The sequence below is a fragment of the Phymastichus coffea genome, unplaced genomic scaffold (assembly GCF_024137745.1).
Source record: "Phymastichus coffea isolate CEN01 unplaced genomic scaffold, Cenicafe_Pcof_1.1 PCOF00063, whole genome shotgun sequence".
Lineage (NCBI taxonomy): Eukaryota > Metazoa > Arthropoda > Insecta > Hymenoptera > Eulophidae > Phymastichus > Phymastichus coffea.
Genome location: NW_026706874.1, coordinates 852,837 through 867,776, shown reverse-complemented (window position 1 = coordinate 867,776; position 14,940 = coordinate 852,837). Strand labels below are relative to the sequence as shown.

General features: G+C 36.5%; 1 protein-coding gene across 2 annotated transcripts in view; it reads right to left on the bottom strand.

Annotated features, from left to right (window-relative positions):
- Positions 1 to 1,971: 1,971 nt before the first annotated feature.
- LOC131667103 (delta-sarcoglycan) overlaps positions 1,972 to 14,940 on the bottom strand; it is a 100,198-nt gene continuing 87,229 nt past the window's right edge. For both annotated transcript variants that reach the window (XM_058940306.1, XM_058940307.1), the window contains 3 exons: positions 4,389 to 4,578; positions 4,030 to 4,222; positions 1,972 to 3,955 (listed from right to left, as the gene is read on the bottom strand). In XM_058940306.1, the coding sequence (XP_058796289.1) occupies positions 3,637 to 3,955; positions 4,030 to 4,222; positions 4,389 to 4,578 (702 nt within the window). In that variant the 3' untranslated portion in view covers positions 1,972 to 3,636. The remainder of the gene's footprint in view (positions 3,956 to 4,029; positions 4,223 to 4,388; positions 4,579 to 14,940) is intronic.

Genomic DNA, 14,940 nt, shown 5'->3' with positions numbered 1-14,940 from the left:
TTTCACCGTTAAACTGAGCTTTAATGACGTTTGCTGAAAAAAAGGAATTTAGGTAAAAAAAAATTCTCTAGGCTTACTGATAATGCACGAAGTATTCCCGCTAATTGAAAATCGATGAGTTTTATCGGAAGTCGAAGCGCGAAAATTCAACGTGTAATTGTAGGCCGCCCGTAGGAAATAACTTGCGAAACGAAGGAGCCACCATGCACCATGCATTAACAGCGCACATGCTTCACGCGAAGAAAGCATGACGCAATTCAACGCACTGGAAGAGAAACCGCATTGCTCTGGCGCGCATACGTTATCTTGATATTTATTTTGCTACTCAGTCCTCTATCACCCGGCGCGCTGCGAAAGTAAGGAAAGAGTTGAACGAAATAGTTCACGCGGGAAAACGAGCAGCGCGCATATTACGCGCGCGTGATTTGATTCTGATGTTACGTCAGTGGTGCAGTGCAATCATAATATTATTCCAATCGCGCAGGATGAATGTGGAAAAAGGGGGACTCTCGAATTTTCCATCTAATCACAGCGACTTATTAGCTCACACTGGCAACTCTTTAAAAAAGCAGCCATCGCTGCAGAAAAAAAAATGAAGCCGGCAAATGGAAAAAAATGTGCGGGCGAATATTTCAGCGGGCACACATTTTTTATTCAGCCGTCGCTAAGTTGAGAGGGGTGGGTTTTGTTTCGCAGCGATGCAATTTTAATCCAGAATTCCTCGGGAAAGAAAATTAGCCGCGGGCGTGCGCGCTAAGATTGCCTTTCTCCATCAGCGGGGGGAGGCGGGGTATTCTTTTCGGGGGTTTGTTGTTGTTGCGTCTAAGTAACGAGCGGTCGTTTTATTCAATTTTCTCCGAGCCGTATCGGCTTCTATTTATCTTTTCCTCTTCCTCCGGCCATTTTCCAAGGTCATAACAATTTGCCCTCGTTACGCTCGCTTGAATTTTCAATTATTTCCTCTCTCTTGCCATGGTAACAAATGCATTTTTTCGGGGCTTCTTTTTTCTTCGAGGTAGAGGATTAACATGGGGTACTGTTTGTATTTCAAAGTGGAGAATTAAGTGCTCCTTTTGCGAGTTTCACCTGATACTTACCTTGGATGTTAACTAAGTCAGTTGAAAATCAACTTCAAACTTACGGCCAAAGTTTGGATTGTCGTGGTAAAGCATTTTTCGACAATTTATAAGTTTTGCCTGCGTATTACTTATATTATCAAGTAATACTATTACGTAAGCTAGAAGAACTCTAATCATTGTTTAAACTACGCGACAAATGTTTAGATAAACTTGAATAATCGAATTTAATTACATTATGAATTCATTTACCACATTAATTACATTGATTTTTTTTTGCATTAAAATTTTTCTGACTCTTAATGGAATTCTCACTTTTCCTTGGTAATTATCATGCTTTTAAAATATTTTTAATACAGCGATAAATACGGATGTGAATAATGCCTAACTAATATTAAATGTAAAAGTGTTGTTTAAAATAAAAATGGAATTCTTAAAAAAACCAAATATTTACTAATTATTTGAAGTCTAGAGAACAGAAATAAATGAAATGAATAGAAATAAAGGCATAATATATATGAATAGATTTAATTTAGTATTCATTCGTGAAAAATTGGTTTTTTTTAATAAGATTATGAATTTTTTACAGCATGGATATTTTCTTCAGTTCTTTAAATTAACAAAATATCTCTTAGTGCAAAGGAATATTTGGATTTTATTTTTTCAGTTCAATTATAATATTATGCTTGAAGGGTGCAAAAAATGTCAGACTCGTACTTTAAAACGTATTTTCCAAGGGCTAATGTCAAAGTTAAATAGCAAAATAGAACGTCAAATTATAGTTGTCTTTTAACTTGAAACAATTCCTCATAAAGAATGAAATAATGAAGTAAAAGGTAACATTGTGACAATGTAAAATAAACTGAAGATGTATTCAACGATAATTGCTAATTTTATTGATATACAAGATATACATCGCGCGTGGCGCTGGCGACATTTGCTACATACACAATTGCACGCATCGTATCATGCGACGCCTTAACTTTCATTTTTCACAAATATAGTATCAATCGTCGAAAAATAAACCCAATGCCAATGCAATACATAGGCGATCTTATTTATATATTTATTTCTTTTTTGTTGAACTCAGAGTATGGATTACCTAGCTGACTCTCTTTTATTTTTTTTGTTTGAGGGAATGGGTTCATTTTTCGACGCGAAACGTTTTATTTCGGGTATCGGTTTCAGTTTTATTTTTAGGTCGACGATATTCGATGCGACAGGATTTTCTTCGTTTTTTCCAGAGCTTTCAATGAAATTTCATTCGTGGCAAGTTCCACTCTCTGCCACTATCGCTGTGTATATTTTTTGTGTGCGTTTTTTTTTAAGGTACGTAGACATTTTTGGAAAAATCGTGCCGTTTACTGTTTTTAAAATATTGAATAATTGATTGACACGACTGCAGTCAAATCATTTCGCTTTTTTTATTTACAGAATAGCAAATCAATAAATCAAATGTAAAATTGCTATATGGTTTGTTTCATTTGAAAACACAAGTGTTGTACACATTCAATATTTACAAGCTCAGCAAAAAATATATATAAACTTCTCATTATCGAGTAATTACGCGTTATAAACTCTAATTTAGACATTAGTCAACATCAAATAAAATAGTAGATATTAAATTTTGATCCTACAAAATTGATCTTACTATACTACATGTCTCATACAAATAAAAACGTTACGAATCTACGTAAATTGCGTGGCTATTTTCTAGAACACGATAAGTAGCAACTAAAATAACTTACTAATTCCTTTCGTTCAACATCGAATTCACTAATTTTTCATCCCTCAGGATTTCATTCAAACAATATAACCATAAAAATATTCTCGCATCGAATTACATGTACACTTTGCATTCGTATAGTTATTGCAACTAATGTAGAGTAGACGTCATTTTGCTTATTGCATGGATACGAATAATCGAATCTCGTAATAAATGATAACAAGTGCATAATACCAGTGACAATGATGACGTAGGAACCAATATATTAAAAAATGAACATGGAAGATTCCGAAGATGAAAAAATATCATCTCCTGTCGTTTTCGTGATAAATTCACGTAATAATAATAATTTTCATAGAAGATATCGATCGGAAGTACAAACGACGCAGGCGGCATGTCGTTCGAATCAGTCTCCGTCATCCCTTTCCGGTATTACTCTTGAAATCGAAGCACCAACTACAAACACGGCTCTATTTATACAAAGATAATGATAATAGTTTGTCGGCATAGCAAGTCTCTTGGCGCGACGTAAGAATCATAATCCGCGTTGACTGTGAGAGGTAATCACGTGAACTGCGCGCCAAAACTCAATTACAACTATGCATAATTGACGCAAAAATTCAAGTCTTTTTAGGCTGCTCAGGGATAACGAGTCGCTGAATTGCAATGGTTTCGATTTTCATTCTCCAGGGAATGTCGCTCCGATTAAATTTTGAAAATTCGTTGATCCCAGCGTCTAATAGTCTACCGTATACAAAGTCAGCCGTCGCACAGCTCGTCCCCTTCAGGCAAGGAATAAATCGCGAAAAAGGAAACTAAGAAAAAAACTATCTATTAGCAGACAGTCTTGTCAGCTTGGCAGACACCGTCGGGAGGGGCGAGAAAGAGTTTGCCATCGCCACAGGCACACAACTGATAAACGGCAATACCATCGGATCTGTTGCTGGGCATTCGTCTTCTCGACGACGATGACGTCTCGTGAGGCGCAAGAAGACCTTTGAGAAAGACGGCTCGCGCGTCAAGGGTGACGGTGCCTTGCCGGCTGCTAAGTCGCAACTGCGACAGGCAGTCGGCTTCTATTCCACCCGCCGACGACTCGATGCTTATTCGCTGTGGCGCGCGTATCTCCAGAGAACGCGTTGCCGACTCTAGCCTGCGAAGCGCAGTTCAATTTTTAAGTGCTGCGGGTTAATCTATGACCAGGCTTGCCTGTTATCCCTTCGTTACCTCAGGTCGCGACCAGCTTCGGAATTGACAAGTGGGGTTTGAACACTGCCGTCGAAAACAGCGCCACCAACACCTGTGATTTTCAGAGTCTTGGCACCAACGACCACACGCTCGTTCGTCGCCGAGAACAGTAATTCGCCGTTCGGATCGGTTATTTTGAAGGCCCTCGACACGCATTCCATTTTGTCTTCGCCTGTAATTTAACGATAAGTTGTCGCTTAGAGCGCCATCATTTCAAGTACTTCACCAAATTAAATGCATATGAAATAATGCGAGATTGGACATATCGTATCAATTTAATTCAACTCAGTAGATAAAACTCACATATTCGGCTTGAATATTCATCGGTAAAAACTTACTGAGCGTAAATCTGGCAAGTAATCGGCCATTATCACCTCGAGCTGATGCAGTGAAGTTGGACCAAGACTCGAGACTGAGACTATTGCCACGTCTGGACTTGAGACTAGAGGCGACTAAAGAATCGAGGACGGCAGCTTGGCCACGTAGCTCAACACCTCCAGGTATCACTTTCAACGAACCTATCCCCTCCTGCAGCACATTGGCAAAGACAAATTATTATTATTTCAATTTTTAACCTGTGGTAGAAAGTTAAACAAAAATACGATCCATTACTTCCGGGAATGTTCACATTCATTTTTCGATGCATGGGTAGTATTATCAATAAAACTGTCAGAAAAAACCGAAAGAGAGAGTGAGAGAGAGAGAGATGTACAACAATTAATTTCTTCAGTCAAAATTGCATTTGTGTTGGATATGGCAATTAACATTTACGCATGTACAATCAAGTCAACACGAGCGCGAAAAAGAAAAAGAAAAAATAGTCGTTTTGATTGATCACGGCCAGTAACAGTAGCGCAACGCTATATATACTGTAATTCCGCCATCCGTCCAAATTATACCTTCGACTCACATACCCTGCTCTCGCTCAGTCTAATGGCATCCCATTTCGTGATTATGAAAATTAATTGATCTACGCGAAACTCGCTTGAATGTATAATCCTCCCTGCGTGCATTATTGATTGTCGCGTTTCTCGACAAATAATACCTCGGATCTGCGTTTAGTTTTTCGATAGGTAAGATTAGAGTCACTCGGTAATGATCATTAATTTCCATTTTGTGAGCACCACGATAATCCTAGTTCCCCCATTTTTTATCTTGCTACCTTTTGAAATAATGAACAAACGAACTCATCGATTTGTAGCTTTTTACCCGCCAATACGTAATTCGACTATTGTCAGACTTTTGCTTGCCCGCAGGACAAAAGCACAGCGTTTTCATTTGTTTTCATTTGTGCAATTTTCCCACGCACGCGACTTAATTAAGCATGAAGATTTATCGCCGCTGCGACACAGATGAAAATCCCATCATTCTTGCATATTATTGATAATGGATTTTTGCAAAATTTTAAATCCTTTCGTGGATTTTGGTGTATTTACGAAAAAGCTTTTTGACATTCTCTTTACTACAGTGATAAAAAATAAAAAAGATTCGTATTTTTTTTATTCGTAAATGGGAAAAATTTTTTTTGAATCTAAAAGAAAAGTCGTACAACCGCTCGCGTTGACATTTCCCAATCACAATAGGCCGCGTTACTGTCGTCGACAGACGCGCTGGAGCGCGTCCGGTACTCTCCCTCTCCAAGGAAAAGTCGCTTAGTTGACGTCGAAAGAAAGCCTTTATTTGTTCTTTTTTAAGCTCTTTCTACTCGTTCCTTTTCGCGAGAAAAAACGTTTTGCAAGATGACGCCTCGCCTGCAATTAAAAACTAATCGTATTTCAATGTTCATTCAACATATTCTCAAAGTATTAGCAAGGCAATTAAGATCCGTTTCTTACGTGTATGTATATGGAAGGAGGTGGAGAACACTTGAGGAATCGTTTGGCAATTAGTCGGCGATGCATTGGGTCGATCATTGGAATCGGGCATTGCGAGGCGTTGATTGCGGCTATCATTTCCCAGTGCCTACGACGAGTGAGTATAGTCTGAATTATGTTTACGAGCTTTCGGTCTCCCCCTCCCTCCTCGGTATAATTGCCATTTGAAATATCGCGGACGATTAGCTTGAAGCTTATTTTGCGGACCGATGATCCGTCAAGTCCAAGCTCTTGCCATTTTTCACGCTGTTTAATTCACTTTAGCGTCGGCGGCGGAGTGGCAATTTCGATATAGCATCTCTTGTTGCGAAAGAGACCAGAAATTTTAGAAGTTACGTTGCAGTAACTGACAGATTTTTAATTACGGATTTTCATGAAAGCATAATTTTGTATTTTACAAGAACGGGAAACTTATTATGATTTATGTCGTGCCTGAAACCTAATTCAGTCATGTAATTGGGAAATATGAAAAAATCTAATGAAAATAACCGTTTCTTTATTTACAAACGATTAGACTTTTTTACTGAAATATCGGAAATTATCTTTATTTTAGTGAACCGAAAGTCCGTTATTTTCCATCCATTATATTCGTTAAATCCAATACCGAAAATGAACAATTCTAAAGTTTTCATTTTATGAAAAATTTATCAGTGTCAGATTCTGTTAAACGCGAGAAAGTCTTTCAAGAAAAAAAAATAACGAACGACGGTTGATAATTAACTTCCACGGCGCGCACGGAAAAGAAAACCCTGGTTGCGGTGATAAGCCGTAAAAACAACGGTAATATTACACTAATTAACGAAGTTGACATTTTTTGGCTCTTGAAAGTAAAAGACGAGACAAGCTCCATTAACCCAATTTCTCCGCCGAAGAAAAGAAGAAAAAAAGAATCGACAGCACTAGCCGGTGGTAGGGTTTTGTGCCATTGTCGAGCGCGCGAAAAATAATTATCGGCTTCGCGAATTTTCTCTCTTGATATTTTTTAGCATTGATGTCCGACGCCTCGAGGCATTATTACGATGATGTTTTTTCTTCACGTGTGTTTGTGTCGTAGCATACTTTTTTCATTCTTATATGCAGTTGGACTTTCTTCTTTGAAGATGTGACGAAGATGAAGTGAAATGTGATAAAATTAATTTGGTTTTTCCTAACGAATATCCTTTGATAAATTATACCAATTAACCCTTTTTCGCTGTATTTGCCATTGATTTAAATTTATCGTCGACGTTTATTCTGCAATGAATGACCAATACTTGTCGTGTTATCTGATTATTCTTTCATTTGCGTTTCATTCGCTAATTATTTCAAACTGTTCAAACGTGAAAAATCACAGGTCATGATGAACGACAATTGCACACAAATACGTTGCATTCAAAAAGAAATAGTTTTTTCCCTCTCGATGAAGAATCTCTCGGGCTTATTTGCAATGCAAACTTTAACGATAATACGCATCATGCCGCCATTTAATGAAGAGTAAAACGCGCGTAATGACGCGTGTTTTACTCTTTAATACATTATAGCATACATCAGGGTGATAAACGTCGAATGGTGATTCGATTCCTCCATCCGCGCGAACTGTATACGCGCGTTTGGGAAAGTCTATCGATTCACAATCAATCGCCGACGGGGTTTTAGAACACGCGCGCGTTCGCGCCCAAACTTTCTCTATTTTAGCGATGACGTGCTCCAGAGTATTAATTCTGACGTCCGAATGTTAAACTTGGACGAGTTGCCCGCTGATTTAGAGCGGAAATTATATGCCGTTCTGCTAACTTTTGACTGTGCGTCGTTAAAAATTAGTCCCTCGACTCACAACTTCAACACCTCAACTTTTTAATTCTTTTTTATCAAGGCTGTTGAGTTCAGTGTAATTGTAAATGAGCCATATATTCGTCATTAAAACTAGTGCCTGCATTTTCCTGTTCGCAATCAACAAGCCGTGTGTATTTTAATGGCCGCGAAAACAAAACAAAAATCGTATAAAAAATTGCGAAGCGGAGAAAAATCCATACACGTAAAACTACCATTTGTCAAAGAGAGAGAGAGAGAGAGAGAGAAAGAGAACAAACAATCCCCCTCCCCCACGAGTCGGCACTAAAGTATCCGTTCGATTCATTTTTCAGCATCCTCTCTTTCTCGCAATACACAACATCGTCCAAATGAAGAATCGAATCTCGCAGCTCGCTCTTCACTGCATCTTTTATTCGGTTTACTCGCGGATTTTTCAGCGCGGAAGTGAAAGAAAAAAAGTTTTCAATCCATCCAGCCTTGCGAAGCACGGAGACATAAAAATGCGCAAGACACTAAAACTTGCGGTAGAGAGACATCAACAACGCGCGTTGTTGCACACTTCGTCGCGCCCCAAAATTCATAGCTGCTCGTAAAGTCTCGCGCTCGCGTTCAAGGTAATGAATAATGCCCCCGTCTACCTAAGTTTTTCTCCTTGCCGTCGATGTGTGAATCATATTGAATATAGATCCAATTTTTTTCGGAAAGGAAGTGGGAAGCTCGTTAAAATTATTCAAGTTGAACGTGCCCTTGCTATATTACACTCTGTTTACATGGTATTTTATGAAGCCGTGAGGGATTTGTAAGCGAAAACAATGCCAACAGCAGTACGACAATAGAACTTGATAGCGCGTATGCAGAGAGAGAGAGAGAAAACATTAAAAACATCATTAAAAAACATCGTGCTTGGGCATTTCTACATTTTCACTTTTTCCTTTTGAATCTCAATCCCCCACTTTCTCTTCCGCTGTTGTATGTCTTATATTTTCTTTTCTTTTTTTAAAAGAGGAGCTTTACAATAATGAGAATAGATGGAAGTAAAAAATAAAGACGTCCTCTTATGTGGAAGACACAGTTATTCAATTCGTAAAAAAATGTCTTAGGTCTGAGTTATGGTTTTATTATATTACTTATTTTGAACTGCTGAACATGAATTTGGCAGTAGAATAGTCTCATTACAATCCAGTTTTAAATATACATATTAAACATAGATCAAAACATTTTTTTATCAGTAGATTTGTTATGCAAAAAGTGCAAACAAATAAGAATAGGACCTTAAGAGTTCGATCACTTTTGAAGAAAAGAATCAATTAAAAAATCTTGTGAAATGAACCTCCAACTAAATTTTTAATAATTTCGACAAAGAAATGGAAAATCGTTCTGGATCAATCAAAATCTCAAAAAAAGTATCACACATTTGAAATATCTCAAAGTGTACCTATCCCATGCTGGTTCTAAATTACAGCACCCAACGTACAGAATCCATCGTACGTTCGCACGAGAGAGAGAGAGAGAGAAAGAGAGAGACGGTGCACTGGTGAAAAGGGCAGCCAATTGCGAAGAGCCTGTAATCCTCAAAAGGTGCGGGAAGGTTCTCTCTATATATAGTAGTAGCGGGAGTGCAGAGGCTCCTTCAATTATACAGTAGCAGCAGCCTGGAGGGTCAGTACTAGAAGAGAGAGAGAGAGAGAGAGAGAGAAGCTTACGAGAGAAAACGAGCAGCAATCGATATAGCGAGAGAGAAAGCGAGCTGGCGTCTTAGAAGAGCGACGGCTTCTAATTATCTACAACGAGGCTTAATCGATCGCAAAGTGCCGGTGCGCCAGAATTTAATTTGCTCGCTAACGCCATTGTGGCCGAACACACCTCACTCTGAGAATCAACTCGACTCTTTTGCCTCTGTGTACGTGCAGTCGACGCAAATATTCTCTAAGGGCCTCTTCGCTTTTCTATAGGCTGCCTTTCTTGACACGCGATTAAAGGATCAAAAAGATGTAACACCAAAAATTAGAATAAGTGAAAAATCACCTTGATTAATATTCGATATAAATGGCAAATACGGATTAATTAAAATTAATTTTCGCTGCTGATATTCGATGGAGTGAAGACGCTGAGACTAATTAATGTAATTCCCAAAGGAAAATAACTATATCTAAGCGGTTTCGTATTCCGTGAAAGTCAAACGTTAATAGCTTACTAATGATTGTATAGCAACCATCGAAAAGTAATCAGTCTGTCGCAAGAATGCCCTCGATATCCGCGTTTCTACTACTGGTAACATTGCGGTTATTGACCGTCAATACCACCGATCAATTGACTATCTGGCTGGAGCACTCAAGAAACTGCGCTGAAAATGCACTTGACAAAACAATGCGACACTCGATAAGTTTCATTCGCCAACTTAAATGACTTGACGAACAATGCTTTTTGTTACTGACTTTCAATATAATATTAGTGTTTCTACAAAATGAGTAAAAAAAATGATTTTGTTTCATTGTTTTAATAATGAATTTCATAGTGTTACGAGGTCGAAATTTTTTACGATGCTGGTTGCTAGTGTAATTAATAAAGTGTTTTTAAAAGTATTTTCCAGGTCGTAGAATTTAGTGTTTTAGTAATTGACAGTATAATTCATTTCTATTATAATTTATTCTCGATTTTATCGTGTAGATTATATTTAACTCTTCAATTATAATGATTATTTGATGAAGGTACCGTTATTGCGTATTCTGGTGATGTTTAAATCGAAATACAATGAAAGTTGTAAGATTAGTAGTAAGATTAGTAATTTCTATGTGTTATTAAAACTCATAGAAGAAACTGTAAACTGATGAATTAAACACAATTCCAATTGTGTTATCGAGACTTACCATCTTTTCAGACACAATCGTTGAATTAAACATTGGATTCATTATCGAAGACTTATTAGGTAAAGTACCGATATTGTATAGTTAAATAACTATACAATTATTATCAGTTGATGAATATTATAGCACTAGAAAAGCAATGTAAATAAAATTTGAAAATTATTTGTTATAGCATGAGATAAGCACTTTCTAGAATCTAATTGAGATACTTATCTAACATAAATGCAAGTATGCATGTCATAGTATAGCGATGAAAGAAAAATATGAAAGAATAACAATGCGCTGGTAGTGTAAATTACATTTCACTGTTAGTCTAATCTACCTATTTTACGAAACAACTTGTATTCGATATTATGTTTCCTTTATACTTTATTCTCGTTAATGCATTCTATTTGGCATTTGGTATTCAGATACATTGGCTGGATATACTTTCGCACCAGATAACTCGAAATCATGAAATCCATCAACTAATTATATTTCTAAATAGTAGCCAAAGTGAGTCGTCGTACCAGCAAAGGATAGTTTTACAAAAACTGATGGAATCTCCAAACCTCATAATGGACGTAGCAAAACCATCATATTCCAACAACTATACAGCGTTAAGAGAGTTGAACTATGTGAATCGATACGTCGCCATCTATGAATCATTGCATCACTCTGTCTCGTCAGAAAATTTAAACAATTTCTTGGACTTATTCGTCGAAATCACAGGAATTTTAATGCGGCCAAACTGTTTATTCATCATTTTAAGCGATAAATTTTCTTATCGGCAAATACAATTGTTTCTCTTGTACGCTTGGAAGTATAAATTTTTAGATATCTCAGTACTAGAAGTGAAAGGTAATCTTAAAAACAAATACGTCATTCCATTGTTTCACAATTTTAATCCATTTTTCGACAATTTCACGAGACAATCATTTGACACGGATATCGAAATATTCCCGAATAAATTGTACGATTGTAAGAAATATGTTTTGAAAGTACCTGTATTCAATTTGGAACCATACATCCGAGTGGATAGAAACGTTAAAGGTCAGGTAATAAATATCCAAGGTACTTACACGGACTTCTTACCAATCGTAGCGAAGCACTTGAATATCCATCTAAATTACACAATGAGTTTTATGAATCTTACTCTTTCATCGGTTGTCGACGCAAACATTTTAAAGCATATCAATTTGAACGTGATGTTAATACCACTACCAAAATTAGACAAAACTTCGGAAGCGAAACACCTATTTCTTGAATTGGACCTCGGATTTATCATCGAAGATTTGGTAATTTTGGTACCAATTGTTTCAATCAATGCTGGAACTGTGTCGCTAAAGATATTCACGAATATTCTTATTATACCGTTTATCACTGGATTATGCACCACACTCGCACGCTGGTGTCATGGTAATATTGAGAAATTCGATATGTTTGAGATACTCGAGGTATTGCTGAGCGTTTCATCGAGACATCAACCGAAAACTACAGCAGGAAGATTAATATTTCTCGGTGTTTTGCTCGTATCGATGAGATATGCTTTAGAATTCTACACAGATCTGACGGAAAATCTTGTGAATGACGACGTGCCATTCGACACTCTCGAAGAAATCATCGACTATCCACTAGTACCGTACGTCAACAAAATTTTATTAAATGACGTCCTTAGCGGTGACGATTCGGTAACGGAAATTTTAAGATCGAAAATCAACACGATCGGTAGTATAATGGATTGTATTAATAAAATGATTGCACAGAAGAAGTTTGCGTGTATGACTCCAAAAAAAAATGCGGAAATGCGCTCGAAAATTTATAAAAATTCTGATGGTTTACCAATTATGAAGATTGCAAAACCAATAATATTGTCACCGCGATGGGTTTATATCTTTGAAAGATCATCGCCTTTTATGCATGTATTTAAAAAGCATTTCAACCGGCTGTACGAGACAGGGGTGTTCTATTATGTAGTGCATCAACATGCGTATTATCATCAATCGGTTTCAGTGAACAAAGACGAAGATGAAGAAACTCAGGGAGCACTTTTTATGCAGCTACTTTTCATACTTGTTATTGGTTATAGTTCGTGTACGGCAGTTTTTCTTTTAGAAGTTCTGTTTGGATTTCTGCGGAAATATTTACGTAGAAAAGGATTGACATTTTCAAAAAAGTATTTTATCGTAAAAAAATAAATTTCCACAACTTAAGCGTTTACTTATTATTCTGAGTGATCGACTTTCGAGGACTCGCATCCAAAAGATTATATATGCATGGGACGACAAGTTACTTGCTGTCTCAATATTAGAAGTAAGCTCTGATAAGAAAAATGTGTTACTTATGATATAATACTTCAATCCATTTGATAGAATTCTCACGGAAGAGTACTTTAACTTAAATATTTCATTATTTCCGAATAAGCTTCACAACTGCAATGCATTCAGTCTAGACATATCTGTTTTTAACTTAGAACCACAAATTGAAGTAAAAGTGAACGATTAGGTTATAGAAATGTTAAAGGTCCCTATGTGAACTTTATTCCGATATATGCGTCTACGATTCTAAACTTCTTATACGATACCCCATACCAATAGATATATTTTGTTGACAAAAATACTGGAAGTCAGTTTCGGCTGATTTGAGACAGTGCTTTTCACAACCTAAATTCCAAAATTTTCACTTTCAACAATCAACGTTACTGTGTCATCTTTTATGTATCTTTACGTTACATTTTCGACTTTATATTTATATTTATATTTATAAATTTAATCTGTGAAAAAATTGTCAAGAAATTACACAGTAACATATTAGCCGAAATAACTTCACATTACTTCGTGTAAAATATCGATTTATGATTCTGTTTATTATTGATTATATTTCTTCGAAGCTAAACTTGATAATATAAATATTCAATAAGTTTGTATGTCTTGAGAATAAACGTAGTTAAGCGGATCAAGATTATTTTACAATTTTATTAAGGTTAAGCCGTTGGGTGAATGTGGATTTTATTCTTTTCTTGATGTCTACGAATTACTTTACTTTTTAATCATTTAATCAGTCGATACTAACTTGAGTTATTTATTAGTACCAATTTGCTATTTGTGCTATCAATTCGTTTACAGACCCTTACATGTCGTTACAAATAATAACCCGTGTGACCATAGTTCAGCCAATCAGATCTCGAATAAACTAGCTTTAGTCTTTATCTCTTACAAACCTATCTCTTTTTTATAAAAGGAAAGGATACTTGGAAATTTGTGGATAAAATTGTCAATGTAGAAAGTAACTTTAAATTGTATTTATATTTTCTCATGAAAATAAATATGTTTGTTAAGCAAATAAATGTTTTCTCAATCATATTGATTTTTTCAGATCGATATGTCAAAGTTTCTTTGAAACGTACCAAATGAATATGGAAATATATCACAAAATTGATTACGTTTAGTCCTCGCGGAAAAGAAAAATAAATATCACATTTAGCGGAAAATTCGTAAAGCACAAAGTAATATTCCCGCGCCGATGTGTTTCAATTTCGAAGGAAATTGCTCGGCTACGGTGTAGTAAAGAGAGCGAACGAGCGAGCGGAAGGAGACTTGTGATGAATTAAAGTCTATAATTTTTCCACGAACTCTGTAGTGGCCGGATGAATCCTATTTATTCGTGTTCAGGAAATACTTCATTTTTATAATTTCTTATCTTAGCCCCCATCTCGTTCCTTCATTGTATTCTATACGCATTATAGTCTTCGATCGCTAGCACACGCAATCTGGATAATTGAAAATAATGCTTCGTTTGGTTGGGCTATTTTCTTTCGCTTGATCGCATGTATTGAAGCGATTTTGATTAATCTAAGCTATTACATGCGAAGCCATTGTTTTGCATTGACGAGAAACTTCATTTTTATGTGTACTATTTTTTAAATAATATTATCTATAACAAATTGTGGTATATTTATCAAATGACAAAGTCATACCAATTTCTTAATTTCAGAACCTTTTGATGGTCCAACAATGAAAACGTGAAAACGTGCACCATCGAAAAGAAATAATCCAAAGTTATCAGATGTTGTATCATATTTCATTCTCAGTTGTAAGTTTAGATTTTAAGTCACATGCCAAGAAGCAGAATAAGTTAGGTTAAAAAACACATAGATACACGAGCACGAGAGATAGAGAGAAAGCAGTAAGTAGCTCTTCGGAAACAAGGTGCGAAAAGCGAGAAGGCAGGAGTAGCAAGTTTTTCGCGGGAAGGATGAAAATAAGGAGGGGCGGGGGAGAGAGGTCACGGAAGTAAGGTCCCTCATCAAATATGAATGGCCCAGGAGAATCACGCGAATAAAGAAGACACCGGCGTCTTGCCAGTGTGTATATACTCTTTGC